At 46.1% G+C, this 27,337-nt stretch overlaps 2 protein-coding genes across 17 annotated transcripts in view; one reads left to right on the top strand and one right to left on the bottom strand.

The window, feature by feature from the left end:
* Nucleotides 1–17,611, top strand: part of RNF32 (ring finger protein 32) — a 49,925-nt gene extending 32,314 nt beyond the window's left edge. For 2 of the 9 annotated variants that reach the window (XM_053217816.1, XM_015078081.3), the window contains exons 8-9: nucleotides 3,371–3,538; nucleotides 4,598–6,377. In XM_053217816.1, the coding sequence (XP_053073791.1) occupies nucleotides 3,371–3,538; nucleotides 4,598–4,849 (420 nt within the window). In that variant the 3' untranslated portion in view covers nucleotides 4,850–6,377. Of the gene's footprint in view, nucleotides 1–1,829; nucleotides 2,579–3,370; nucleotides 3,539–4,597; nucleotides 6,411–17,311 lie in introns of those variants that run through there. The other 7 variants (XM_027051215.2, XM_027051213.2, XM_027051214.2 and 4 more) reach the window with 7 other exon arrangements.
* The window catches only part of LMBR1 (limb development membrane protein 1), a 152,298-nt gene continuing 141,520 nt past the window's right edge, over nucleotides 16,560–27,337 (bottom strand). For 3 of the 8 annotated variants that reach the window (XM_027051208.2, XM_053217809.1, XM_053217810.1), the window contains 2 exons: nucleotides 22,867–23,028; nucleotides 17,857–19,754 (listed from right to left, as the gene is read on the bottom strand). In XM_027051208.2, coding sequence (XP_026907009.1) covers nucleotides 19,669–19,754; nucleotides 22,867–23,028 — 248 coding nt within the window. In that variant the 3' untranslated portion in view covers nucleotides 17,857–19,668. Of the gene's footprint in view, nucleotides 19,755–20,645; nucleotides 22,472–22,866; nucleotides 23,029–27,337 lie in introns of those variants that run through there. The other 5 variants (XM_053217811.1, XM_053217812.1, XM_053217808.1 and 2 more) reach the window with 4 other exon arrangements.

The raw sequence follows: 27,337 nt of genomic DNA, 5'->3' as shown, positions 1-27,337 counted from the left end.
ACTGCTACGGCCCCAGGTGAGCTAGCTCTCCGAGCCTTGGGCGCTGCGATCGGCACAGACGCGGTTCTTCCCGGCAAACGAACGCCCCCACGAGCCCTCAGGCCGTGCCGTCCAGTCCCGGCAACCACAAGCCTCTGGCGCTTGTCGAGTCCCTGACGTGAGGCCAGGGACGCCAAATCGACACGTGCTAGACACGCTCAGGATCTCAAAGACTGAACAAGAGAAAAGAATAAAGCGTCTCGTTAATGGTTACTCACGCGATACGTCTTTGAAATGATAACATCTCGGATATGTTGGGTAAAGCAAGATATTACAATTAACTTCACCTTTTCAAGGACTTTACAAAGCGTGGTTCCTCCGAGTCTAGGGTTCGTGTTACATTTCTGCAGGACGGGGGTGACCCAGAGCAGCCAGGCCCGGGTCTTACCTTTTATTTTTTATTTATTTATTTATTTTTCCAACGTTTATTTATTTATTTTTGGGACAGAGAGAGACAGAGCATGAACGGGGGAGGGGCAGAGCGAGAGGGAGACACAGAATCGGAAACAGGCTCCAGGCTCTGAGCCGTCAGCCCAGAGCCCGACGCGGGGCCCGAACTCACGGACCGCGAGATCGTGACCTGAGCCGAGGTCGGACGCTCAACCGACTGAGCCACCCAGGCGCCCCCGGGTCTTACCTTTTAGAGAGTTCTAAGAACACTTTTACGAAAAGGGCTTTTTCTAAGCGCATCGCACACTGTCTTCAGAAGACACAGGAAAGGAAAACAACGAGAGCAAGTACAGTCCTGTCGCCAAAACCCCTTCTTCTAATTTGAGTAGAGTCGACACACAGCGTGCAAAGTGGCGACTGCACAAGCGTGCGCATCATGCCTTGCCCTCCACACGTGTAACCGCCATCTGCCACCGCACGAGACCGCCACGGCATCGGTGGCGGCATCCCCCACGCCGGCCTTTTCTTCCCGGGATTCGTTCATCCCATAATGAGGAGACTCCGTCTGGCCCCCGCCCCTCCCCTCGGGATGTGCACGTTTTTTAGATTCCACACACGAGTAAAATCGCACGGCGTCTGTCTTTCTCAATCTGACTTACTTTGCTCAGCACGCTACTCCCTAGGTACATCCATGTTGTCCCGGCCTCTTTATGGCTGTGTGAGACTCCTGTGCGTGTGTCAGTGTCTGCATGTTACGTCTTCTTTATCCACTCGCCCGTGGATGGACACCTGGGCTGCTTCCGCGTCTCGGCTTCCGTGAACAATGCCACAGTAAACACAGGGGCGCGTGTATCTTCTCAAACTGGCGCTTCCATTTTCTTTGGGCAAATACCCAGCAGTGGAACTATCGGCTCAGACGGCATTTTGACCTTTTGAGGAGCCTCCGTACCGTTTCCCACGGCGGCTGCCCCCCTTTACGCTCCCACCGGCATGCGTGAGGGTTCTTCCCCAAAACTCTCTGATAGGAACCATTCGCTCTGCCCCCACCCCTGCCCTAGTTGTTTCTGGTCTTTGCCTTTCCCCTTCCTTACTCTAATAATCCAGATCTCCACAATCTAACTGGAAACAGGAAACTATTCTCCCTTCCAAGCACCTCTAACCAGATGTAACGAGCCCTCTGCAATCACGAAATCGCTCTCCCATCTAGGCTTTGCTCCCAGTGTGTTTGTTCCTGGAAAATCATGCAGGACTTATGGGAAGATGGGCAAGCCGTCTAAAACCCGAACTACTGTAATGAAAACACCAGCAGAACAGCTGTCTCACTAAAAGCCCCACGAAAGATTTAGACATGTTAGATTTCTAATAAACCAAAATTTCTACGGCTTTCCCTTTTTGAAAAGGAGCAATGGCATCTTGACGGAAGAGCATGTACAGAAAAGCTGAAGGTTCCTCACTTTGGAGAAATCCGGGAGAATCACACAGTAAATATTGCCAAGTCCGCACACGGCCAAGCAGAGTCCAGGGGGGGAGAGGAGAGCGAAGGATGTCATGTTAAGCTACTTTGCAAGTCAGCACGTGCTACCAAGTAATGGCTCACAAACGAGCATACTGTGAGTCCCTGTGACTCCCGCAGCATCTAGGCGTGCCCCCTCCCACTCGTCGGATCTGAGCAAATTCCAGCTGCAAACACGCGTCTAATGGCTTTGCTTCCCCCTGGCGATTCCAGCTCGTTGCCATCAGAAGGCGATAGCACATCATCCCACAGCCAGCTAAAACCATTCGTCCCGAGATCACTGTGTTTCTAAGTCCTTTTGTATCAAAAACGCAGTACTTCATATTAAAAAGTAGTACTTTATAAAAAGAACTGAGCAGGGGAGGGGCCTTAGAGAACTCTAAGGACAATACTTTCAAAAGCAAACCACCTTAAAGTTGGAGATAAAATGCTGCCTCCATACGGTAGACTAGCAAGGGAAACGGAATTTTAAACTAAGTCCTAAAGATCCGTAGCAAGGGGGTGTGCAACTGTCCATAAATTGATTACCCCCCATAAAGAGATTTTTGAGGTCCTCAGGCAATGGGAGTTTTCAGATTATGATGTTAGGGCTTGGTGAGAAAGGCAGAATGCCTAAGGAGTTTACAAGAAGGGATAATCTTTCTCTTGGATTTCTTTTTTTTTTTTTTTTTTATGGTCACGCTAAAATGATCGTTCATAACATGCAGCCCCAGGGGGAAGGCAGCTGGGGGCAGAGGGCTGGCAAGAGCACTGCCTCCAGTGTCGCTGGCCCTCGGGCCTTGTGGCAGCCAGCGCGGTGAGGGCCGGCTTGCGCACAGGAGCGAAGGCTGCGGGGCAGGCCACAGTGGCACTAATCCTGAGCGATTCTAATGCCTCTCTCCTCTCCACTTCCTTTTCCCTCTTATGTCTTCGCAACTTTTAGTTTCAGCGTATTCCTTGTTAGCAACCACCAAGACTTACAACCAGGTGAACCTTTGTGAATCTCTTTGCATAAACTACCCGAACATGGCTCTGTTAAGTAAACATCTGTATGTCTGTTTCCCCAAAAAGTCTTTTATTTAAATGTTTGGTTTTTTGAGAGAGAGGGAGGGGAGGAGCAGAGAGACAGGGAGAGACAGCGTGAGCCGGGGAGGGGCAGAGAGAGAGGGAGACAGAGAATCCCAAGCAGGCTCTGCACTCACTGTCAGCCCAGATCCCGACACTGGGCTCAAATTCACGAACCCTGAGATCATGGCCTAAGTCGGAATCAAGAGTCAGATGCTTAACCGACTGAGCCCCCAGGCGCTCCCCTAAAAAGTCTCATTCAAAGGTAGAGACCTGAGGAAAGTTAGCAAAACAAGGCCGTCAGAATTCAAGAAGAGGCTTCCCTTCCGCCCCCGTGTAGAATTTCACCCGGCGTTAGCCCGCTGCCTCCCGTGTCCTTTCCAGTTCACAGAAATCAGCCGCCGCATACTGTGCTCCTACAACACAAACATAGAAGAGCTGTTTTCGGAAATCGACCACTGCCTGGCCATAAACCGAAGCGTCCTTCAGCAGCTGGAGGACAGGTGTGGCCACGAGCTCACAGACGGAGACTGGGAGGAGATCCAGATCCAGGTAGGCTTGGGTCACTAACCGGAAGCAGCAGAGCCCCCAGGAGTCTGGGTGACATTAGAGGGGAGACTTGGGGACCTGGTGGTGCCAGATCCGTGCTTCCAGCCCTGGCTGTGCCTAAACCGGCGGGAGGGGGCGGGGGGTGGTCCTCGAACCTTCGTTGTCCAGTCTGGGGTGAGGTCAAGGCCCTTCAGCCGGAAACTGCTTTGATGATGCCTTTTTGTGAGCAGTGAGAACACCAAAGGGAAAACACCGCCCCACGTGTTACTTTCCTGGTTTTCCTTCAAGCCCGGGCCTGCCCTCGTCTTGCATCTGTAGTGGCCATGGAAGAAAGGGACACTCTGAATTCAACAGAGGAAAAACTTACTTAGAAAATGATGAAAATAGGAAAATCTATAAGGAAAGTTCAGCAGCTATCCAGGGTCAAGGATTTTGAAAAGGACTACTCTTTATTGCTTAATTAAAAGGAAATCTATGTCATTAATGTTCAGTATTTTATAAAGTATTTTTGTTTGTTTTAAAATTGCTTATCACATGGGCACCTGACTGGCTCAGTCAGAAGAGCATGCAACTTTTTTTTTTTTTTTTTTAAGTTTATTTGAGAGAGAGAGAGAGAGAGAGAGAGAGCGCGCACGCACAAGCAGGGAGGGTCAGAGAGAGGGAGAGAGAATCCCAAGCAAGCTCCGCACTGGCAGCATGGAGCCCGACTCGGGGCTCAAACTCATGAACCGTGGGATCCTGACCTGAGCTGAAGTTGGACGCTTAACCAACTGGGCCACCCAGGCTCCCCAAGAACATGCAACTCTTGTCTTGGGGTCGTGAGTTTGAGCCCCACACTGGGTGTAGAGATTACTAAAAAAAAAAATGGCTTCGGCCGTGAGTTACTATCCCTTCCCATATTTCACAAGAGTAACAGTATATGTGCAATTAGTGTTATTGTAACACAAGATGGAACTTCATTTCTAGAATATCCCTGTCTCTTGGTATATGGTTCTCCCTTAAGTTCAGGAAGCTTCCCTTCACACCCTGCACAACCAACTCACTCCCTGTCCTGTGCTGCAGGCTCTGCACCGGGAGACCCTTGAGTGTCCCATCTGTCTCACCCCACTCCCCACCAGCGGCGACTGTCGCCAGGACCCGGTGGAGATGCTCTGCGGCCAGCCTTCCCGAGAGATGGTCCTCCTGTCCTGCTCACATGTGTTTCACCACACGTGTCTCCTTGCCCTGGAGGAGTTCTCCCTGGGAGAGAGCTCTCCTTTCCACGCCTGCCCCCTCTGCCGCTCTTGCTATCAAAAGAAAATTCTGGAATGTTGAATTCCTAGTCAGGGAAAACTATCATTCCTGGGGGGGGGGGGGGGACGTTTACCTTAATTTTGGATAAACTGTATGGGTTTGGGGTTAAGTGCTATGGTGTAATCTGTTCTCCAGTGAAACGTGTTTTTACCAGCTGTGTGTAGGAACCCTAAATGTATTTCTAAAGCTGACAACCTACCCAGTTTTAGTCGTTAGTCTATAAACATTTCAAACTGATAAGCTTAATCAGTTGAAAGAAGTGAGGGATGGATAAAAGGTCGAGTTGCAGAGGTTCTGTACTTTGGTGATCTGCTGTGCTTCTTAGGTGATCAGTTGGGATTGCTCCCAGCAGCAAGATCACTCTCGTCCCTTCGTGGTCATCTGGTTACCTGGCCTGTCTCCACGGAGTTCTGGTTGACACTGGGTCGGGCCTGCCAGGATGGCCCGTGCACGTGGCTGCATACACACAGCGACTGGGTGCCCAACGAGCTGGGAACCTAAAAACACTCCTTAAATTGTCTTAGAAGCACTGCTTGCCATTCCTAGTTCTCATTTTGTAGTAATTGCTCTATTTCTATGTGATAAATGACTATTGTACTCCAGCGCTTCTAATATGTAAACCCAAAGTATAAAAATAAAATATTCAGTGGCATTCGGCACCAGGAGATGGTAAATCGCGTTCAATGACTTCGAGCCGCTCCGTTGTAGCTGGTACGTGTGGACATCCATGGATGTCTGCTTGGATCGGAAGGGTGTGACTGTGCTCTCCTCTTCCCGGGACCTTGCTGGTTTGCAATAACGAAGTACAGTTGTACAGGCCAAGTACCCCCCTGCCGTAGCGGGAAAGGCCCCAGATCTCAGTGGCTTGCAGAGAAGCCTGTTCCTCCTGAACCCCACAGCCCACTGGCGGTTGGGAGGGGGGACGGGTGCTGACGGGGTGCTCTAAGAAGCCTCTGGCTCCCCGGCTCCTTCCGACTTCTGTCTCATGGCTCCTCCACCCTGAGTCCGTGAACGTTCTCATCACTGGGGAAAAGCAGGCAGGGGTGCTTACCGGGTCGAGCTTGGGCGTCCAGGCACACGTCGCCACGGCAACAGCTAGCCGCAGGGCAAAGAGACCGGAAGCGGGAGCCCAGGAGGAGGAAGACGTGGGTCGCCAAGCCCAGGTACACACGTGTCAGGGGTGCGGAACAATCCTGACATCATGTGGAAAGAAATACTAAAATGTATATTCCTTTCTTTTAATCTCATCCTTTCAAAATGCTCGTCTGATAGGTTTTATTTATAAATAGCTTTATAAATACCTACCACTTACGAATAAATGCACATATATTGGAGTGTGCTCAAACATCTTGTAAATGATGGGGCACCCCACTGCAAAATTTGGACAAGCAAAATCTGTCCAAAATCTGTTAACAGTCTTGTCCCACTCATCCACAGGGGACATGCCCCAAGACCCCCAGTCGATGCAGAAAACCACAGATGGTACCAAACCCTATTTTCCTACTGCATCTTCTCCTATACATACATACCGATGATAAAGTTTAGTTTATAAATTAGGTTGTAGTAAAAATTAATACCTAAAAATAAACAGAACAATGTACTGTAATAAAAGTCACGTGACGGTGGTTTCTGTCTCAGAATATCTTACTGTGCTGTGCTCACCTGGTGAGGAGGAAGTTGGGAGATCTAATGCCCGCATGACGAGGTGGGGTGAGGCGAGTCATGCGGGCACTGTGATGGAGCGTCCAGCTCTTACGGGTCTTCCGAAGATCCGTCAGGAGGCTCATCTGCTCTGGGATCACAGGTGACTGGGTAACTGAAACTGTGGAGAGCGAGACGACAGATGGCGGGGCGGGGGGGGGGGGGGGGGGGGTGGGGACCAGCTGTAAACTGGACGAGCTCTAAACAGTGAGTAAGCACTTCTGTCCTGAGACGGCAGAAGTTAGCAGCTCATCGCCTTCCACGTCCACCCAGAAGGCCGATGACGGGCACGCCTCTCCGTCCACGCCCTGAAAGGCAGAGCAGAGCCGTGTGGCCAAGGCCTGGGTAGTCTGATCCCACTGCCCCCCGGAGGGAGAGTCCAAGGCTGCATGGGTCACTCAGTGATGGCGAGAGTCCACTGAGGACCGTGTGTGGCCACGTCCCAATGCTCCTGTTCCTCGGGATGATGACTGGGTCTTACTGTCCAGACCCCCTGCACTCCTGCCTGCCTTCTGAGCCCATTTCTCGAGCTCTCCCACTGAATCTGTGCTGCCACACATCCTTCCGGTGGCCTGTGTTCCCGCTAAGTGGACAGAGTCCACTTCTGCTCTGTGCAGCCAAGTACATGACTGACACAGGAATTATGAGTTGTGGACGACAGACACAGGAAAATCAGCGGCGATGGCGTCTGGAATGGGTCGTCACTGGGGACGAGGGCAGTGAAGATCTTGTGAGTGTTCAGGGACGAGTCTCAGGCAGCTGTGACGATGTGAAAGCAGGTATTTTTCTTACTGAAAAGCCTCCTGGAATGGCATTCCCACCAAGGCTTGGGGAGACCCAAGTTTCAACCACAGGACAATAAACAAGGATGCAGTGGAGTAGCTGCTTCTCTGGACAGTTTGACGATGACACATTTTCAGGTCAAGTCACAAAAACCATGCAGACTTTCACACGATTACATCACAGCTTCAGGTCTCTTGTATGACAACTGGGTCGCTGACCAAGAGAGCGTGGGAAGTCAGTAGAAGACTTGGGAAAGGAAAATTGTGTCATGCTATTTAAATCCACCATCGTAATCGTTTTCACATCTCCAAGTGACTGGGTACGTGGTTTATTACCATTTTGATGAGTAAATTCCAGTTTTGTTTCACGCGACCAGGGAATGGGATTTGCCAGTCCGGTTGCTGTAACAGTGCCTGTAACAACTAGGATTTATTTCCTGTATGTTGGGTGGGTTTGGCTGCACTGGGGGGGGCTCAGCCGGGCTTGGCCCCGAAGTGCGAGTCACGTCCAGCCACGTTCCCTGAGCTTTGTGAATTTGGTTTCTGACCTGCAACCAAAGACTTGTGATGAATACAAGAAGGCATAAATGAAGGTGGAACCAAAGAGGGGGAGGAAACAAGAGTGGGAACAGGGGGCGGGGGGACAGGAAGGAGGGGTGAGCCACGCACAACAGACACCCACGCACACTTCCTTCGGCAGCAATCACTGCCCGTTCGTTCGGTTCTGAACTTCTGAGCAGTGGGCCCAAAAAGGAAACCCGTGTCTGTTACACAATTCATAACGTCCATGAGTTGGAAACAAGGCAAGTGTTCAGAAAAGAGGGACTACTCTTTTTCCCCTTTTGAGACAAGTGTCCCCTTTCTTCTGTTTTTCGAGTTGGTGACCGGGGTGGCCGTGGAGGAGCGCCATGCAGGTCTCGGTTCCAGAGAGCCAGCTGAGAGGGGTCGGCCAGTGGACGTCTTCCAGCCACCGTCCCTTCAGAGCCGTCTGCGTGCTCCTGCCTAGGCCACAGGCTTCCGGGCCATCCCTCAGCAACACGGAGGTCCAGACCCTGCCACAGGGGAGCGCACCGCTCGCGGGGACACGTATCCCCACCTCGTGGATGGCCACTGCTTGCACTCAGACACGGCTTGTGCCCCAAAGACAAAATGACAGGACACGACGAACAGAATGGTGTTCACCTCAGGTATGCAGTGGTGAGTTTCACGGGGCAGATTCTGTAAAACGTTCCCCTGTAGCGCGGCCACACCGTGGTCAATGACAGCAATTTCTGGGACGCCCGCTTGGGTGCAGTCTGCCGGGCATGCTGTCTGTGGTGGATCTGGCTTGTCTGGAACATCCGTAGGGCGTGCTGACCGTGTGTATTTCAAGTGGTTCTGGCGGGAAACCACTTCTCGCGCCGTTTTCATAAATACCGGCTGGCAGTTAGGTTCAAAATGCAGTCCCTCGTAAGTAGCAGGAATGTTTGCTTCTCTCGTGCAGTATAATCTGTGTGTGTGTTGACACGCCTTGGTGGACAAGCGCGTGTCAAATATGGCTAACCGCCTCCCGGAAAAGCCGAATGCCCAGGAAGGGTATCTGCGGGCGGGGCCGTTCTGAGCCCTCTCTGACCTGAGGCGGGCCACCAGCAGCCCCGGCATTGGTGAGCACAGCCTAACATCTAGGAAGCCGAGTCACCGTGTCACACGCCTGAAACGAACGTGACGCCGCGTGTCAGCTCTACCCAAAAACCGTTTTCGACAAAAAACGCAAAGAAATAACACGTGCATCTGGTCTCTTATTCTGGCAAACCAGGCAAACTCACGTGCCTTCTGCAGCCAAGCAGGTAACAGGTCAGTGAAGAAAGCAGCTACTATCGCCATGATTCCAAGATGTGGAACTTAACGTTGCCAGGTCTTCTAGCACTCGAACAATCCCCCTCAGCCAAACGATGTTTAATCTTTTGGCACCGACAACGACATGGCATTGGCATAAAAATAAATCGGTGAAACAGGCAGCCCGGAAACAAACCCACGCGTGTACGGTCAGTTAACTTATGACAAAGGAGCCGAGAACATACCACGGGGAAGGAACATTCCCTTCAATAAATGGTGCTGGGAAGCTGGATAGCCACGTGCCAAAGTTGGAACTGGCCCACTCCTTTACAGCATACACACACGTCAACTCAAAATGGATTAAGGCCTTGAACGTAAGACCTGAAACCATAAAATTCCTAAAGTACACAGGGGGTAAGCTCTTTGACATCGGTCTCGGCGATGACTTTTTGGATCTGACGCCAAAAGCAAAGACAACAAAAGCAAACAAAAAAGCTTCTTCACAGCAAAAAAAAAAAACAAAACCAAAAACAAAAAAAACAAACAATCAGCAAAATGAAAATGTTTGCAAATCATGACCTGCTACGGGGTTAATATCCAAACTATATAAAGAACTCCTCCAATTCGATAGCAAAACAAACAATCCAATTTAGAAAGGGGCAAATCTAAATAGGCACCTTCCCAAACACACACGGATGGCCAGCAGGCGCATGGAGAGACGCTCTGCTGGTGGGAGTGCACACCGATGCAGCCACTATGGAACGCAGCAAGGGGATGCCTCAAAAAATGACAAACAGGGCCACCACGTAATCCAGCAATTCCACTTCTGTGTACTTGTCCAAAGAAAATGAAAACACTCATTCAGAAAGGTATCAGCACCTCCACGTTCACTGCAGCATTATTCACAGCAGCGAAGATACGGAAACGACCCAAGGGTCCGTCGACAGGTGAGATGTGGTGCACGTGTACAACAGAATATTATTCAGCTACAAAAAAGGGAAACCCGGCCGTTTGGGACACGGATGGACCTCATGCTAAATAAGACAAAGACAAATACCATCGGATCTCGATATGTAGAATCTAAAAAACAACAACGACAACAAATTCACAGATACAGCGAACAGATTGGTGGTTGCCTAGAGTAGGGAGTGGGGGTAGGCGAAAAGGGTAGAAGTGACCAGAAGTCCATACTTCCAGTTATAAAATAAGTCCTTCAGATCTAATGGCCAGCACAGCAAGGATGGTTGACAATACTGTATCGCATATTTGAAAGTTGCTGGGAGTAACTCTTAAAAGCTCTCAAGAAAAAAAGTGTAACTGAATGGTGATCATTTCACTATATATATATATATATATATATATATATATATATATATATGTATATGTATATATATATATATATATTCAGTTACCCACATATATATATATATATCTACACAATCATCATATATATACACTTTTATATATATATATATATATAAAATCGTTATGTTATGCGCCTGAAACTAATGTATGACATTTTAATTAAAAAAAGACACTGAGGTTACAACTATAAATGAAAATACCTCACACAACGAGGGTATTGTGGAATTCTTGCGATTCATTAATGTTGACTCAACTTTTAAAATGTTGAACTCGCAACATCACATTTTGAGTTAAGCATAGCCCGCGGGTCACTTGTTTGCCATCTATACGTTACACAGACAAGCTGGGGACAGGGACGCGAAGATCAACTCCCTATAATGTGACCAAAATATCCTGGGCTTGAAAAGTTTTCCTTTAGATAGATTACCACAATGACGCCTCAGTAAAACATTCATAGCATACTGACTTTGAATAAGGCGATTTCTTTTTTTTTTGAGATGTTTTTTAAGGAATCTCTACACCCAATGTGGGGCTCGAGTCCACAGCCCTGAGATCAAGAGTCACACACGCCACCGACCGAGCCAGACAGGTGCCCCCAAATAACGCTATTTCTTAATGTCGTCTTCTGAAACCGCTTACCAAGACAAACCAAAGTAACTTGGCGGATGTGATTATTATTAAAAGCTGGGAAACACACCCACCCCAAAGAACTGAATTTCAGCAGAGCTGATCAGTAGCCAACAACTAGGTAACAGGAGCAATTATTTGTTTGGATCCACCTTGGCTCAAGATAATAAAAATATTAACTGCATTAAAAAAAAAAAAGTGAAGGGGAAGAAAAAGTTTTCCTGGACCCTCTCGGGTCCTCGGCTAGATCTAAAAATTAAACTGACAAAGGCTGCTTAATAGGAGAAAAGCACACAAATATATTTAGCACAGGTTTTGCACGACACAGGAGCCTTCACAAGAAACAAAGAGCCGAAGAAACAGACCTGATTATTTTCCGCTACATCCGATGAAGCCACGGGAGTTGTGGGAAACACAACAGGTTAAGGAGTGTGAGGGAAGTGTGTAACCTGGGGGACTCAGCAAGGCCTGTTAGGACTCTCTGAGATCGGGAGGCTCCTTTTCTCTGGGTGCAGGGAGGGCAACTCTCACAAGAGGGTCTAAGGACCTGTTTCGGGGAAGAAGCGAAACCTCGAACTCCTCCCGCCTAAAATATTCAATGCTCCCATGGGCCTACGCGAGTCTTGAGCCCTATCAGATGCTTGCTTTCTGCTTTCTGCAGGGAGTGGAGGTGCATGTCTAACCTGTCTAAAATGGGGTGAGAATTTAAGATTTTTATTTTTCGTTCTCATGGTAGTGTTACAGGATAAAGTTCTCCATAAGCCCCAATAATCAGGATGCATATTAAATGCATGAGCCCAAATCATGACCTGATTCTGCCCAGAGAAGAAAGACCTAAGATCAAAGATTATTACACTAACGGATTTTCCATGAGTTTTGTTGAAAAATGGCAAGGTTCTCAGGCCTACATGTAGAGACACACACACACACACACACACACACACACACACCAGGGTGAAGCCTGTACCGGGGGCGGGGGGAGGGGGGGGTGGATGGGTGGGTGGGGTGGGGAGGCAGCCTGGCTAGACCACCTTCGCAGGGTTGAGGTGGGCAAGTCAGGGGCCACAGACACCTGTGCCCGGGGGGGGGGGGGGGGCAGACACCTCTTTCTGTTCCACCCTCCTCAAACACGTGGCTCCATCCTTGAGGGCACTTTGCAGATGAGTTCACATTTGTACTTTCTGAACCCAGCCTAATTCTTTGTTACACAATGTCTCTGGGATTTTTAAATACTTGAAATTGTTGCAAACAATTAAACAGTGGCGAAAATCGAATTCCCTTATACTCTTCGCCAGCTTCCCCTCATGTTAACATGCCATGGTAAAATTATCTGAACCACAAATTAACAATGATACAAAAGTATTAGCTAATCTACAGATTTTATTCGAATTTTGTCAACAGTCTCCAGGATGTTTTGTAAATAAGAATTTTCATTTCTTTGCTGGGGTGCCTGGGTGGCTCAGTCAGTTAAGTGTCGGACTTCAGCTCAGGTCATGATCTCGCGGTTTGTGAGTTCAAGCCCCGCATCGGGCTCTGTGCCGACAGCTCAGAGCCCGGAGCCTGGTGTGGATTCTGTGTCTCCCTCTCTCTCTCCCCCGTCCCTCCTCATGCTTTGTCTCTCTCTCTCAAAAATAAGCATAAAATTTTTTTTTTAAACAATAAAAAAAATTTTCTTTGCCAGTGTGAATGCTAATCTGTCTAAAGGAATACATCTTCCAAATTATAATTCAAGTGTGTATGGTAAAGTCATCATATTAACTGGACATTTCCAGACAGAATGAGTCACTAACAAGGACTCTGGAAGAGTAAATACAAGTATTAATAATTCAAAACACAAGATTAGTGTTCGGTACGTTAATAGAGGAGAATATTCTTCAGAATCAGTTTATGAGATACATTAATTAGAGGTTCAGGACATAAAACTCAGAAATAGAACTCGATGTTTATGGACATTTAGTTCATGGAAACGGCGCTGAAATCACATTACTGTTCAACATACGGCTCTGTCATACCGGCCTGTCCTTTGGGGAAACAATAAAACTAGTCAAGGATGGGACAGAACTGCACTGAGGTGCTCCCATCCGCTGAATGCGGCGTCTGAATCTAAGAGGGGTCGCCATCTGCACAGAAGCCACGGAGGGTGGGCGGCCAGGCAGCTGTGCACTCGGTGGGCATCTGAACTCTTTCGACTGTCTTCGTGGGCAAGTGGGCAAGTCACAATCCGAAGCGGCTCTTGGGGTCCCAGCTGTCCCATCCTGTCCCATCCATGGCGCCACAGAGGAAAGGAAGGGTGGAGGTGGGGCAGTGCCAGGCGTCTTCCGAGTCACCTTCCTGGAGGTCCTACACAACACTCTGCACAAGCTCCCTGGTCAGATCCGCGCCACATGGCGGGGACAGTGCCACCCTGAAAAAAACCGGAGCTGGGTCGCCTGGCACGAATGGTTGCTGTGTGGCCAGTGACGTCTCTGCACAGCCGTGATCTGATTCCTTTCGGCAAGACAAATCCAGATAAGCGGTTGATGAATTACGGGGAAAAAAAAAAAAAAAAAAAAAAAAAAATACAGACACAGAAGCAGTTAGGTGTGGGGTAACGAAAATGATCCGGGGTTCCATGGTGGTGATGGCTGCTCCACTCTGTGCATATACTATATATCAACAAATCATATGCTTTAAGAGTGAGTTTTGTAATATGTGAATTGCATCTCAAAGTAGTTAGGGGCAAAAATTGGGAAATACCTTTAAAAGTCTTAGGGTAGCGAAGGCCTTAGTATGACACCAAGAAATTATGGGAAACTGCACCTTTTGACTACTTCAAAATGTAAAGTTTCAATACCACAAAAACCCAATATTGGACAAGTTTAAAAAACAACCAGGAAAAATATACACATCAGAAAGATAAACATTTAATATCCATATGGGCTAAGTATATTTAATACTAATTCACAAAAGTAGAAATACAAACAGCTGATAAATTTTTTTTTTAAATTCCCAGTAGTTATTAAAAATGCAAAGAAAAACAATTAAATGTTTGCCTCTCAGGTCGGCACTCCTGTAAAAGACCGGCAAAATCCAGTGTTAGCTAGAGAAACACATCTTCACGTGCTGTTGATGAGAGTATATTGATAGGATCTTTCTGGAAGTAGTCTGAAAATGGGCATTCCCTTTGATCCAAGACTTTAATACCTAGGAACTGGGTGAATTTGTAACTTAGAGTAAGAAATATGTATTTGGGCTTCCTCCCCATTCCTGGCACGGAGATGAAGCCTGTGGAATTTCCTAAAGCGATAAGATAAAGGTGTCTTTTGATATGCGTAAGGAGCCCTTTGGACCACACCTGAGCTTCCGTGAATAAGCGGTCTTTGGGAAAGCTCCTACAGCAGGCCAGTGGGAACTACCACCTTCAGTCCCACCCTTCCGACCCCGACCCGTGGGGAGCAGGAAGGCCTGGAGCCTGAGGATCGCTAGTGGTCAATCCTTTCCTCAATCATGTCTGTGTAATGAAGCTTCCATTTAAAACACCCTAACTGAAGGGGTTCAGGGAGCTTCCGGCCGGGCAGCACCCGGCGGTGCGGGGCGGCTGGTGCACCTGGAGGGGGCAAGGAAGCTCTGCCCCCACCCCGACCCCTGGCCCGTGCGCCGCCTCCGTCCGGTGTTCCTGAGCTGGACCCTCTCTGTCACTAGCAGGTAATCTGGTAAGCGCACTGTTCCCCAGACTTCCGTGAGCCGCTCTAGCAAATCGCGGAGCCAGAGAGAGGTGGGAACCTCTGACTGATAGCTGGTTGGTCGACGCACAGGGGACAGCCCAGACCTGCCACTGGCGACTGAGGCGGTGGTGGGAGCCAATCTTGGACTGAGCCCTTTACCTGTGGGGTCTGCACTAACTCCACGGACATGGCGTCAGAAGGAAATCAAATTGTGTGCCACAGATACGGTATCCACAGAGAACTGGGAGAAGAGGCTGGTGCGGGAAAACCCCCCACACATGTGGTGGCCAAAAGTGAAGTACTGAGAGTGCAAAAAAAGAGAAGCTTTTCATCACAACTTTCTAAAGCGAGAACAGAACAATGTGCTAAGACATATGTAAAAAGCTATCTGTAAGTACGCATAGCCATTCGATAGGATACAACAGCTACGGCTACTCAATAGGACAGAACGGCTCCAGCCCCTCAAAGTCACAGCGTGTCCCGGGTTCGCAGGGGCCACCGTTGGCAAGCAGTGTATCTTTTAAGAAGAGCTTTTCAAGAGAGAAGACATTAAGACATTCACCCAGGAGTTGCAGTGACTGATCAAACTTTCTTCCTCAGCTTCGTATTTAAATCTCTACCTCCTCACATTCAGACACTGACGATCTTTCTGGTCCTCCGAAATCATGCACATCAGGTGCTGCCGCCCTACTTCTCATCACCCATGCTTGGGAACTTAACTTCTCCAGTATGTTTAGGAGAACAGAACACCAAAATCGCACCTAAGAAGAAGTGGGCTTCATCTGAATTTCCGAGTTGATCACACTTGAAGACACTTTCACCGAACTGAATTACGCAGCGCTGGAAGTTAACTAGCTTCTCTTCCAGAGTAGCTCCCAGATCTCTTCCTCCAAAACGAAGGGATAAATCACCTAGTTTTGAAATTTTATAGCCCACTTTTTAGAGCTTTAGCAACTTCTACTGATTTTAATTACACGTTTTGCAGTGCAACAAGTAATCTGCACGTATAATACTTCGGCTTCAGGGGTGTTTGCAGTGATGACTTTTACCTAAAGAATATTCAAAAGCCAAAATGTTTTTGTATTCATTCATCTTTCAACTAGATCCTGAAGCCGTATTTTTCAAACTAAAGTTTACGATCCGTTGGCATTAGTGGTCTGTGTCTAGTATCCTAAAAAATAAAACAGAAAATGCCAGCGTGCATCACATACCGAAAGTAGGTACTTATTTCCTTAAATTGTCGTTCACACGTATACACGCGTGTGAGGGTTACAATGAAGAGTGTATTTCTTCCTTTCGTCAAAGAGCTGGAAAGCCACTGCTGTGAAGGCTTCTGTCTGCCAGTGAATTCACCAGTTGACAATGGCCATTCACTCTTCCAAGAACTGTGGATTAGGCTGCCCAGACCACAACTGGGTATAGCTCAGTCCTTTTATGGAAAAGATTAGAAAAATCAGCTAAGTAACTCAAAAAATTCGATGACACCCGTGATTTCAATTGTTGATGGTACATTTTAGCTGTAACTGGTTGCAACAAATTGCTCTACCAAGAACTCCACAAAAAAAGAGAGAAAACATTCACTTCTTCCCCCATTCAACATCCCACCAGAGTCATTACTGCCTTTTAGAAAACTGAAATGGAAGCATCCTACACATACGCTTAAGTTTCAGCCACGATGCATTTAAGATTTAAAACTCAAACACGCATTTGAATGCTTATAAAACAAAGTATGAAATCACCTTTTGTAAAACTTCAATTTCTAAGACATTAAAAAGTCACACTAGAAGTGTCTCATAGAAACAAACAGAACCAACAGATAATTTGTAAACAGAACACTCTAGTATACAAAAACGACTTACCAGTGCATCTAAACATCATCTTTAACCCATACCAGTCTTTACTATAAAAGTCAGTGAGTGCTGTACGTAGACTCATATTTAAAAAAAAAATATTTTAAGAACTTTGTCTTTATACATTAAATACTGCGCTAACAACAAAGAAAGCCACGTAGGGTTCTCAAAGCCCACGTTGCAGGCAGGTTACGGGGTGAAGGAGGACCAGGGCGGTCCTCCGTGCCCCAGCAAACTGAGGCAGACGTCGAGGCCCCGAAGATCAGGTGTGTACAGGGTGAGCCACTAACGCATCCAAGAGTCAAAACCAGGCAGAAGGTTTCATTCTCGTCCACGAATCCACCAACCGCTCAGTATGGCGCCGAAGGAGCTGGCATGTGCGTGTACGTGTGGGCACACGTGTCATTTTCACATAGTCTCACTTCGACAGCAGGTCTGTTTTTGCACAGAATATATATAAGGCTAAGTAAATACTGAATCTAAGAAATACTTGGAAACATCAGTAAAAATTGCAAATGTCATAATCTATAAGATGTATCATTTTAAAATTACTTAAGTACTGCAGAAGCAATCAAAGGTAAGAACTGGCCAAGTCTCCTCACGCAACTTTGTAACTACGGTGCCTAATGCCCTTTGCAGGTGGATCCTAAGGTGAGACTAAGCGGAGCATCTGACAGGGCGACCGTGGACGTCCTCCCACCCGGCAAGAACGAAACGGCGGCCCCGGGCCTATCCTCCTGCTCCAGCTCCACGAGCGCGACAAAGGCAAGGCCCGCAGGGCGCCTGTCCTGACCAGAGCCCAAGTGCTCGGCCTCTGTGCGCCACGGCCCGTTTCTGTCGCGGCCTCTCACAGCCGGCCTCCAGAGCATCCAACAGGAGCACCTGCATTTACAAAGTCTGTCCCCCAAGAGGAAGTCTCTGTGTGTAACCAGGGATGCACTGTTTGGAGTGGCTGCAATCATGCGGCGAACAGGGAGGATATACCAACCTGCATTTGTTCCCACAAAAGGGGTCTGAGGCCCCAGGCTCAAAACCGTCCCCCCACGTGAGGTGTGTCCTTGGTCCCAGAGCCATGACGAGGCATCCAGTAGCAGCTGTAGGAATTTATGCTACATTTCACCGCTTACTAATCCAAACCTGGCCTAAGTTTTCCGATGGAAAGAAACTTTCAAATGAACAAAGAATTGATACAGACATTGAAAAGTTTAATATTTGACTCAGAAATTCTCAGACATCTTACAAACACCCAGGAACTTCCTACGGATGTTAAGTTACAAGTGATGTTCTTTTACTGAAAGAACTTTCTTTTCTCTTCTTTCCTTGACCAGGTCTGTTCAAAATATGGATTGCAATTAAGTTTCAGTAAAAATCAAAGCTTGCAATTAATGTTTAAATAGGTGTGATTATCAGTGAAATTAGGAAATAGCCATCTTCTGTTCATTTGCTCACTATGCAGGTCTCATGCTGAGAGATTCCCAATGCTACACTGGTGGTATTTACTGAGTGTTGTTTAGAATCACAAAATGGTCTTTTATTTTACAACGAAGCTGCATCTTAACAAGCAGAGAAACTCAGAAGGAAATGCAGAGGTATAAATAAAGGAGAGGTATACTCAATGGAACCGAGGAATATACAGATTAATTTTTCTTATTATTTTGGCTCTAAATGGAAATTTTTTATGTCAAATATATACAGCCGGATTTTCATAAATTTCTCCAAAAAACAACTTGAGAAAACTGTTCTTTTACTTTTGTCTGAACACAGACAATCTATTGCCATACACATAGTGCATGTGAACGTAAGTGTTTCCGGAGACTGCATAACTGTGAATTGTGTGCAAAGGGGCTCGTGTCACGTGTCTGCATGCACAATTTTCAGTACCCTATCCTAGTGCCTGGTAACACAGAGTACAATTTTATAGTTTTATTCAGTGGACTTAAAGTCAAGAAGCCATCCCAAGAATTATTTACAATTCAGTAACTGAATGATTATCTGATCACGATACATCGTGGAGCTATTCTTACATCATGAATGCTGATACTGTGCATCTGGGTGGTAACCTGGTAACTTTTATAAATCTGAGGTTTAAATCGGCATATACGAAAGGAACCAAAGCCTGAAGAGTGTGGTGACAGCGGGGTTTCTACCACAGATGATTTGTAGTTTCATAACGGGACACAGGAGAACAAGGAACTGAGAGATATCTGAAGAAATGCTTTAAAAAACCAAGGGTACACATAGCCTATAAGGCAAAATCTAAGTTACAAGTGTATTCAACACCGGCAACTATGTTACGAGAGGTAATACTGAGTCGCATACACGTGAGACGTCGGAGAACGGTGACCACATACTGCTTCCGGCCGAGCTGACCACACCGCGCGGTGGCAGGCGTTCCCACGTGTTCTCCCACGGATCGGGTTTCACAAGAATTTCGCCTTTCTCCCTGGACTCAAAGTCCAATCGCTATCACCCTGAAACAAAACCCGGAACTATGCTTCTGTCCTTTTCCCTACGGAGGGGAGAAACCTCATCTGCAAGCGCTGCCGTTCCCATGCGCCACCGCAACGGGGGCAGCTGTAAGCCTGCGTGTCTGCAGGGCCTTCACTTCACAGCCAAGCACCAAGGATGCCTTTCTCGAGGCCTTCTCCGTCTTGAATAAAGTATATAATGGGATTTAACTGAGTTCTTAGAAAGGCCCGGAGTTGGCCTCAAAACTTGCTCGTCTGGGTGACTGTACCAACCGACGCCAGCACCCGCGTCCACAGAAGAACGTGCCGCCCCGAGGAGCCTGTCTGGCCGGTGAGTAGGGGGGTCCGCACGGAGTTAAACGGACACGTGGCCTGTGGCGGCCGAGTTCTTAGGAGACTGTGAAAGCGGTGGCGCCGCCAGGCCCGGGCGCTCACCGGGAGGCACCGCCGGGGCGAGTCATTTCTGACCGACGACGGGGCGGTCGGGAGCCGGGGGCTCCCGGGTCAGTGGCAGAGCGCTGCGCGTTCTCACAGTGCTTTGTGATGCCCGTTTGCAGACGGCTTTGATGTTTCTGAATCCCTTGACGTGTCTGATAAGTGAAGCTTATGCAGCCCTGCAGGAAAATTGAGAAAATGGTGAGAAAGGACGTACTGTTGTGCGGCTGCGCAGACGGCCAACAAGGCAGAGTGTCCGGTGTCACTGAGGAAGCTGGGAGGTGCTGGCCAGGCCCCTTGAGGATGAGCGACCTCTTCTCCCCACTGGGGGCGCCCGGGGGCCTAAGCGGTAGACAGGGGTGTCTCAGGAAGCCACGCCTTCTCCACAATTCTGCGCAGCTCTGGGGCCCCTGCAGGCTTCCGCTTTCTTCAGTTCACTCCCTCCCCCACCCCCCCCCCCCACTCCCGTGCCCCTCCCGCCCCCCGCCCCCGCACCGATCCCAGGAGCACGCTCTCTCACGCCTCCTCCCGCAAGCTCATCCAGACAGACCCAGTGTGCTTCCCGGGGGACCTAACCCGACACAAATATGATGGCGTTCTTGTTTTAAAATACACACATACAAGTATACACACAAGAAAACACATGGAAAGACATACCAAAATATTAAGCATGTCATTAAAAAGAAAAGCAATGGAAAACATGATCAAAAAGAAAAAGACAAGAAATGGCAAAATAATAAACTGAACATAAATAATATTCCAATATTCAAAGATAGTTCACAGAATAAGAAAGTATCACTATCTTCTAAAGTTACATTAGTTTCCTTCTGTATCATACATCAGTCACTCACATAATGCACCTGACATACACAACTGTGCCCTCCCGGGGATAAAAAGTAGAAGATAGTTCATGTGGCACCAAAGCTCTCAGCACTTACTAATAAAGTGAAGCACAAAGATATTCAAGAATATATAACCAGTCCATCTATGGAAAAGATTTTGAGGAAACATTTTTATGAGGCTCAGACCTTTGTTGACACCTCAAAAACATACTTGGATGAGGTTTCTTCCCCCTAAGATTCCAGATAGCTATCTACCTGGCAGTTAAGCAATTTTACATCCCTCTTAAATCAACACAGCACTCTGAATTTTAAAGTTTCTATCACCTGCATATGTTCATAAAAGAAAAGCTAAAATTGAGTCTGTGTATGATGGATGAATGGGAAGGAAAAAAATCAATCTAACATAAAAAAGAGTTCTGATCCCAGGAATGGCCAAACCATTGAGTGACAACAGGAACCCACAGCTGCTGGGGAAGCGTGTTTCAACACGGCCTGCTAGAGAAGGAACTAGGCGGACAGAGAACCAGCGGGGTAATCCCACCCGAAGCAAAAGGGAATCCCCTTTTAGGACACATTTCCAGTTGTTACTTCTAAAACTCGGGGGCAGCACAAGCTACGCGTCTTTAAAAAAAAACTACAACATCTCTCTGTGCGGATACAGTCACCTCCACCGCCATCCAGTGTTTGTTTATATACCCGGAGTACACCAGGTACTCTATGAGACAGACACTGTCATTGTCAATGGACATAGCACCAGAGGGGAAAAGCCTACAAAAAAAAGAGGGGAAAAAAGGAGACAGTTAAATTTTATAATCAAATTACGATTCCCAGTGAAATTAGACTGAAGATCTCAGATGAGTCACACATTATTACATATACTTAATATGGAGGATCTTTTTCTAGGTATGATTCATGTCCTCCTTAGGCATTCCAAAGAGTAACAGAAAACATTTGGACAAAAAAACCTTAAATCCATCTAGTGGTTTTACACAAGTCTTGATAATTCTATTGCGTATTATGGTCAAAGGGCCAACACAACATACATGACTTCACCTTAGGTTAATGATACTTCCCTACATTAAAAAAAGCTTCTTTAGAAAGATGATATCCAGAATACTTAACTCAAAACTAAGTTTACAGTAATTCATCTACAGCCGTCTCATGTCAGTGACTAGTCAGTGGGAATTGACCTGACATTATGGCTAACTAACCTCACTGATGCTACCACGGGCTTCAAAATGAAGTTCTCACTTGAGACATTTGGCGGGGAGAGCTATGGATTCCCACGTCACCTTACAGATTTTTACCTTGTCGGTATTATGAAATTTAGGCATGAAAATCCACAATTATTCGCTGCTTCTGCTGAAATGAGATGTCACTTTCACTTCTAGGCCGCTATTTCACCAACCATCCCCTCACAGAGTGAACTTAAAGTAAAGTACATATGAGTAGATAATCTGAAATCTTTTTTCCTTCCCAAAGGTCATCCCTTCAACCACAGAGGTTGGAAGAATTTGGTTGGGTGAGAAGCTTCATGTTGCTCAGAAGGTGGAGGTTATCTGGACCTTAATCAGTACGGGGCCTATGGCAACCACTACAAGCCACAAGAGAACACAGACTATAAACATTCAAATGATGTCAAGTTAGGTAAACGACCTAATGTTAGGAGTCCCTGCAATAAATCGCTGCCTTTCCCTTTTTTTATTATAAAATTACACACTCCAAACCCAAGAGGGTTTATACAGCAAGACAGTTTATACTGCCCTGGTATTCCTAAAATATAAAGCCTGATGTATGTTTAGTACTAATGTTGAAGTAAGCATGGAAAACACATTTGATAAGTTACATTTATTCCCTTTATACCTTAGCCAAACCTAAGAGTTTTTTAATACTGTCACAACACATGTGACTCATGGACTACATGATTCAGGAATGCCCTCTCCCATATTAACGACAAAAACACTAATATTTTTATCCTGACTTGTTTGGCTTACGGAAGAGAATTATGGATCAGCTTGATATTGTAAACTCCAAGCCTCAAAAGAGATCTGCAACTAAAAAACAGTAAGAGGTGTCGTTACCAAAAGAGAAGCTTAGCCCGTTATTACCCTCACCTCACCACAACCACCATCGTCTTAACGATAAAAGAGCTCATTTTATTGAGCCCTTCTGATGTGCCAGGACTATGCTCAGGCCCTTACAAGAAATATTTCAGTTAATATCCACAACAAGAGAAGAAGGTATTATCACCATTTTATAGATAAGGAAGCCGAGGCTTAATGAAATAATTTTACACAAGAGCACAACCAATAAGGAGTGGGTCAGAAATGTGACCTCTAAGGTGTTACACATCAGGAAAAATGAAGAGATGAAGACTTAAAATCAATTCATATGGCAAAATTAAAAATTAGGAGAAAGCGAGAAAAATACCCATAAACCTCAGGATTACCTAGGGCCTTGAAAAGTTCTTCTCGTACAGCAGAGGTGAATTTTCTGACCAGACACAATGTTGTCACAATAGCAAAAAGCAAATTGTAGGATAATACAATATAGAAATTTCCCAGCCAATTAAACCTTCCAAAGTCTCCAAGTAGATCAAATCTAGTGATTCCTGTTAAAAATAAATAAAATAGCCCTTAATAAAATCAGGTACAATATATTTAAATACGTTACAAAATAAAGTACAAAACAGATCAAATTCCATGGACTTTCTCATTTCTGTTAGTAGGTATCCTAGTTGAAATCCGTAATTGTTATCCTGGGGAACAACCTCAACCAGCCCTAACCTACTCTGTCCGGGTGTCACGGTCGCTTCTTGGAAGGGGCGGGAGCTGGAGCGAACACCCCTGACACTCGGCACGCTTACACCGACAAGACATCCACTGTGCCGCTGCTCACGGGGAGAAAGCACAGCGTGCTCAACTGAGTCTGGAAACAAGAGTCGTGGAGTCGTGGCGGACGAGACACCTGACAAACTTCACGCTTCGCACCTCCCCACTGCTCGGTCCCCCTCTCCATGCAGGTCCCAGGTCGAACGTCACCTCCTTAGAGAGGCAACTGTCCCCTCTACATAAAACAGCCGGACCCCTCCATGGCCGGCTATCCCAATGACGTTTCTTTGTAACACAACACTACTTGAAATAATTTCTTTTCCTTTCTGGTGTCTTTGCTGCCCACCTTCCCCACGGGAATGTAAGTTCTATGAGAACAAGGACTTTGTTTTTTTCACTCCTATGTTCCCAATGCCTAGAGCCATGCTTGCCCATACTTAATAATTACTACATAAACGAATAAACTAACAGGGTGATTCTTTTCTAGGGTAAGTTAATAGGGTAGTTCTAATAAACTGAGAGGGGTAGGCAGGGGAATATTATTAATCTGAACTGGATGCTCCGGGTTTGTGGAGTACAATAACGAACCTTGAAATGCAGGATAGTTATATACATTGAAGCTATTTAAATTCACCTAAACTGATTTTTAAAAGCAAGTCTTGGGGCACCTGGGTGGCTTAGTTGGTTAAGCGTCAGACTTCGGCTCAGGTCATGATCTCGCGGTCTGTGAGTTCGAGCCCCACGTCGGGCTCTGTGCTGACGGCTCAGAGCCTGGAGCCTGCTTCAGATTCTGTGTCTCCCCCTCTCTCTGCCCCTCCCCTGCTCGTGCTCTGTCTCTCTTGCTCTCAAAAATAAATAAAACATTAAAACAATTTAAAAATTAAAAAATAAGTAAAAACAAGTCTTAAAAAAAAAAAAAAAAGTCATCCTATTCAGTGACAATGTACCCTAGGCCAAATACTTATTAGAAAGAATGTGTGAATGCCAGGAATTTTTCTGACCACTGGTAAATAAGTAAACAACACGCAAGTAGTCAAGTGACAGATGATGGGACTGGTGACAATCTTCAAGGAAGAAACTGAAGAGCCACTTGGGGCCTATCATGTAAAATTTTAACCATAGAGGGCTGTATAAACAAGATCATATTACCTTTCTTTTATGGGTGGCCTAAGGATTTCAGGAGTAACCAAACTCCATTTCATTTTATCAGCTGACTGTTGAACTCAGCTCTCACCCCCACTAAAGCAACCCCATCACCTATTACAGGGACGGCTCTACAAAAGCAGGGCAGAGAGAAAACAGGAAAACCTTCATATCCAAAAGTATCACAAAAATAGGACGTTTCAAAAAGCATTTCTTTAACAGCCACACTTACACAGGGCCAATGGACAATAATCTACCATGATATTTTAGAGAGAAGATTAATGAAAACATACGATAAAATATCATTTTAAAGAAGGTGAAGGGATAGGGCACCTGGGTGGCTCAGTCAGTTAAGCATCCGACTTCAGCTCAGGTCATGATCTCACAGTTTGTGAGTTCGAGCCCCGCACCGGGCTCTGTGCTGACAGCTAGGAACCTGGAGCCTGCTTCAGATTCTGTGTCTCCCCCTCTCTCTCTACCCCTCCCCCGCTCACGCTCTGTGTCTCTCTCTCGATAATAAAATAAACGTTAAAAAAAAAAAATGGTGAAGGGACCCAGACCCCAGCAGAGGACGCAGCACAGACCACACATCAGGAGTCACAGCAACAATCACAGCTGCTGCTTCTCAGATAAAAAACTTGACTGTGTTAAGAGGAATACATATCTAATTATACATTTTATTTTTCACACTAAGTACCATTTAATTTAACCTAGGAAGTTATCTGTAGACAGGATACAGTCCTTCCAAAACACACTTCAGCGATTTCAGCCCAGGCTTCCCAGATAATTAGTTTATTTGATGTTTAGGACCAAACTCCTTTGAGAATCTGGTCAGAGCCATAGATCATTCCACAAGAAAAACACAGAGATGCACACAGACACGAAATCTTGCATATGATGAAATGATTGACGGAGAAAGTGACCGATCATAGAATAAAACCCTGTGCAGATTCTCCAGAAGAGTCTTACCTGGTTTCAGAACATTTTACTCATATACCATCATTCACAAAGAAAAAATCAGAACATATATATGCATATCTAATTATTTTAAAACTATATATGTACTACTCACTGACTTTCACATTACACACAAAGAACAGACTTTAAAAATAATAGCAGTAAAGATAAATATGAGTTCTCACGGTTTCTTCACAGCCCAGTGACTTACTTCGTGAACCTATGGGGACAGACCACTTTGGACAGCATGGGGACATGCTAACCAGTAACTCCGCCACCACCCTGGACCTGGCCTATGTACCACGGGGGGGACAGCAGTGCCACATGCTGAGTACAGGGGCAGTGGAAGGTATGTGACATACAGCTTCTCGGCAGATTCAACCTGGTACCCTGAGAGTCAGGGCCAAGACTTCATATGAAATCCCAGACAGAGAGCGATCTCCTTATGACATGTTTGGTCCCAGGGACATCTCAGGTTGACCTCACAGACATACAGGAGCCCGTTGCTACAGTGCAACAAAGCACTAGACAAAATATTAGGTTATAGGGGCTAGTTCTGAAGACACTGCCCTTTCAAATTTAATCTTTTAAATATCTAACTAACATGGTCCGACTAAAAGATCACTCTGGACAACACATGCAGCTTTTTAGTCCTGAAAACCCCGTATAAGACTGAACCTTAAACAATAACCCCTAAACCAACATCTGAGAGGCTATGTCACAGCAATTATTAAATTGTAAAATGTACTTTTTTATTAAAAATGCCAACACTTAGGAAAAAGTAACAATACTTAAAATTTTAACTTTAACATTTATTGTAAAAATGTATAATACTTCAAAATCTCCATTTCTGGAGAAAGATATAAAAGCATACATATTAAGGCAGCTGCTTTGGATTCTTTGTCTCCCTCTCTCTCTGCCCCTCCCCTGCTCACACACTCTCTCTCTCTCTCTCAAAAATAAACATTAAAAACTCTTTTTATTTTTTTTTTATTAAAAAAAATTTTTTTTTCAACGTTTTTTTTATTTATTTTTGGGACAGAGAGAGACAGAGCATGAACGGGGGAGGGGCAGAGAGAGAGGAAGACACAGAATCGGAAGCAGGCTCCAGGCTCTGAGCCATCAGCCCAGAGCCCGACGCGGGGCTCGAACTCACGGACCGCGAGATCGTGACCTGAGCTGAAATCGGACGCTTAACCGACTGCACCACCCAGGCGCCCCTAAAAACTCTTTTTTAAAAAAGGGTATTAAGGCAGCAAAATTTTAAGATAATACTAACAAAAAAATCAATTATCAAATGTTATTAACTCTGCTACTCAAATACTGAAATGCTCATTCCCATTCAAAAGTTATTTCTTTAAAAGATAAGTAAAATATACACCAGCTAAAGGCCTACTTAGTTAAGCATGGCTAAGCATAAAGCCATCTTATCGGTGAATAAAATGATCTTCATGACAAACCACGCGTCGGTTCCACCCACTAAGATACAGTTAAAAACATTTTATGCATAATTCCTTGAATAATGAACTTATACCTTCACAAGAACCTCATTTCAGGGAAGACCAACACGAATCATGAGAACCCACCTTCGTTAGCCCACCTGAGATGACTCTGATTTCTAGCAAGCATACTCTGGTTCCTCACTAGCATGAAGACGTGGAAAGCCTGACACGCTTAAGGGATCATTAAAGCCACTTTATCATTAAACCATGTGTGCTAGCATCCCACACAAATGGCTGACATGATACCCATGGCTTTAATGTAAGGCTGCCAAAAGGAACACACACATCTTGTCATAAAAAAATAAATTTAGAAGTTAAGTGTTCTCTGACAAAACACTGGGATCGACACGTTTTTCCCTCTGGACTCTTACAACGGTTAAATTATTATCTTGACGAGGTTTTCAAATTCCCTTCTCTAAACCACACTGTTGGAATAAACTTATACCTAAGGCAGGCATCAAATAATAAATATGACCTAAAGGGTACA

Source organism: Acinonyx jubatus, chromosome A2 (genome assembly GCF_027475565.1).
Source record: "Acinonyx jubatus isolate Ajub_Pintada_27869175 chromosome A2, VMU_Ajub_asm_v1.0, whole genome shotgun sequence".
Taxonomy (NCBI): Eukaryota; Metazoa; Chordata; class Mammalia; order Carnivora; family Felidae; genus Acinonyx; species Acinonyx jubatus.
Note: the sequence above shows the minus strand (reverse complement) of the source record. Positions and strands in the feature narration are given on the sequence as shown.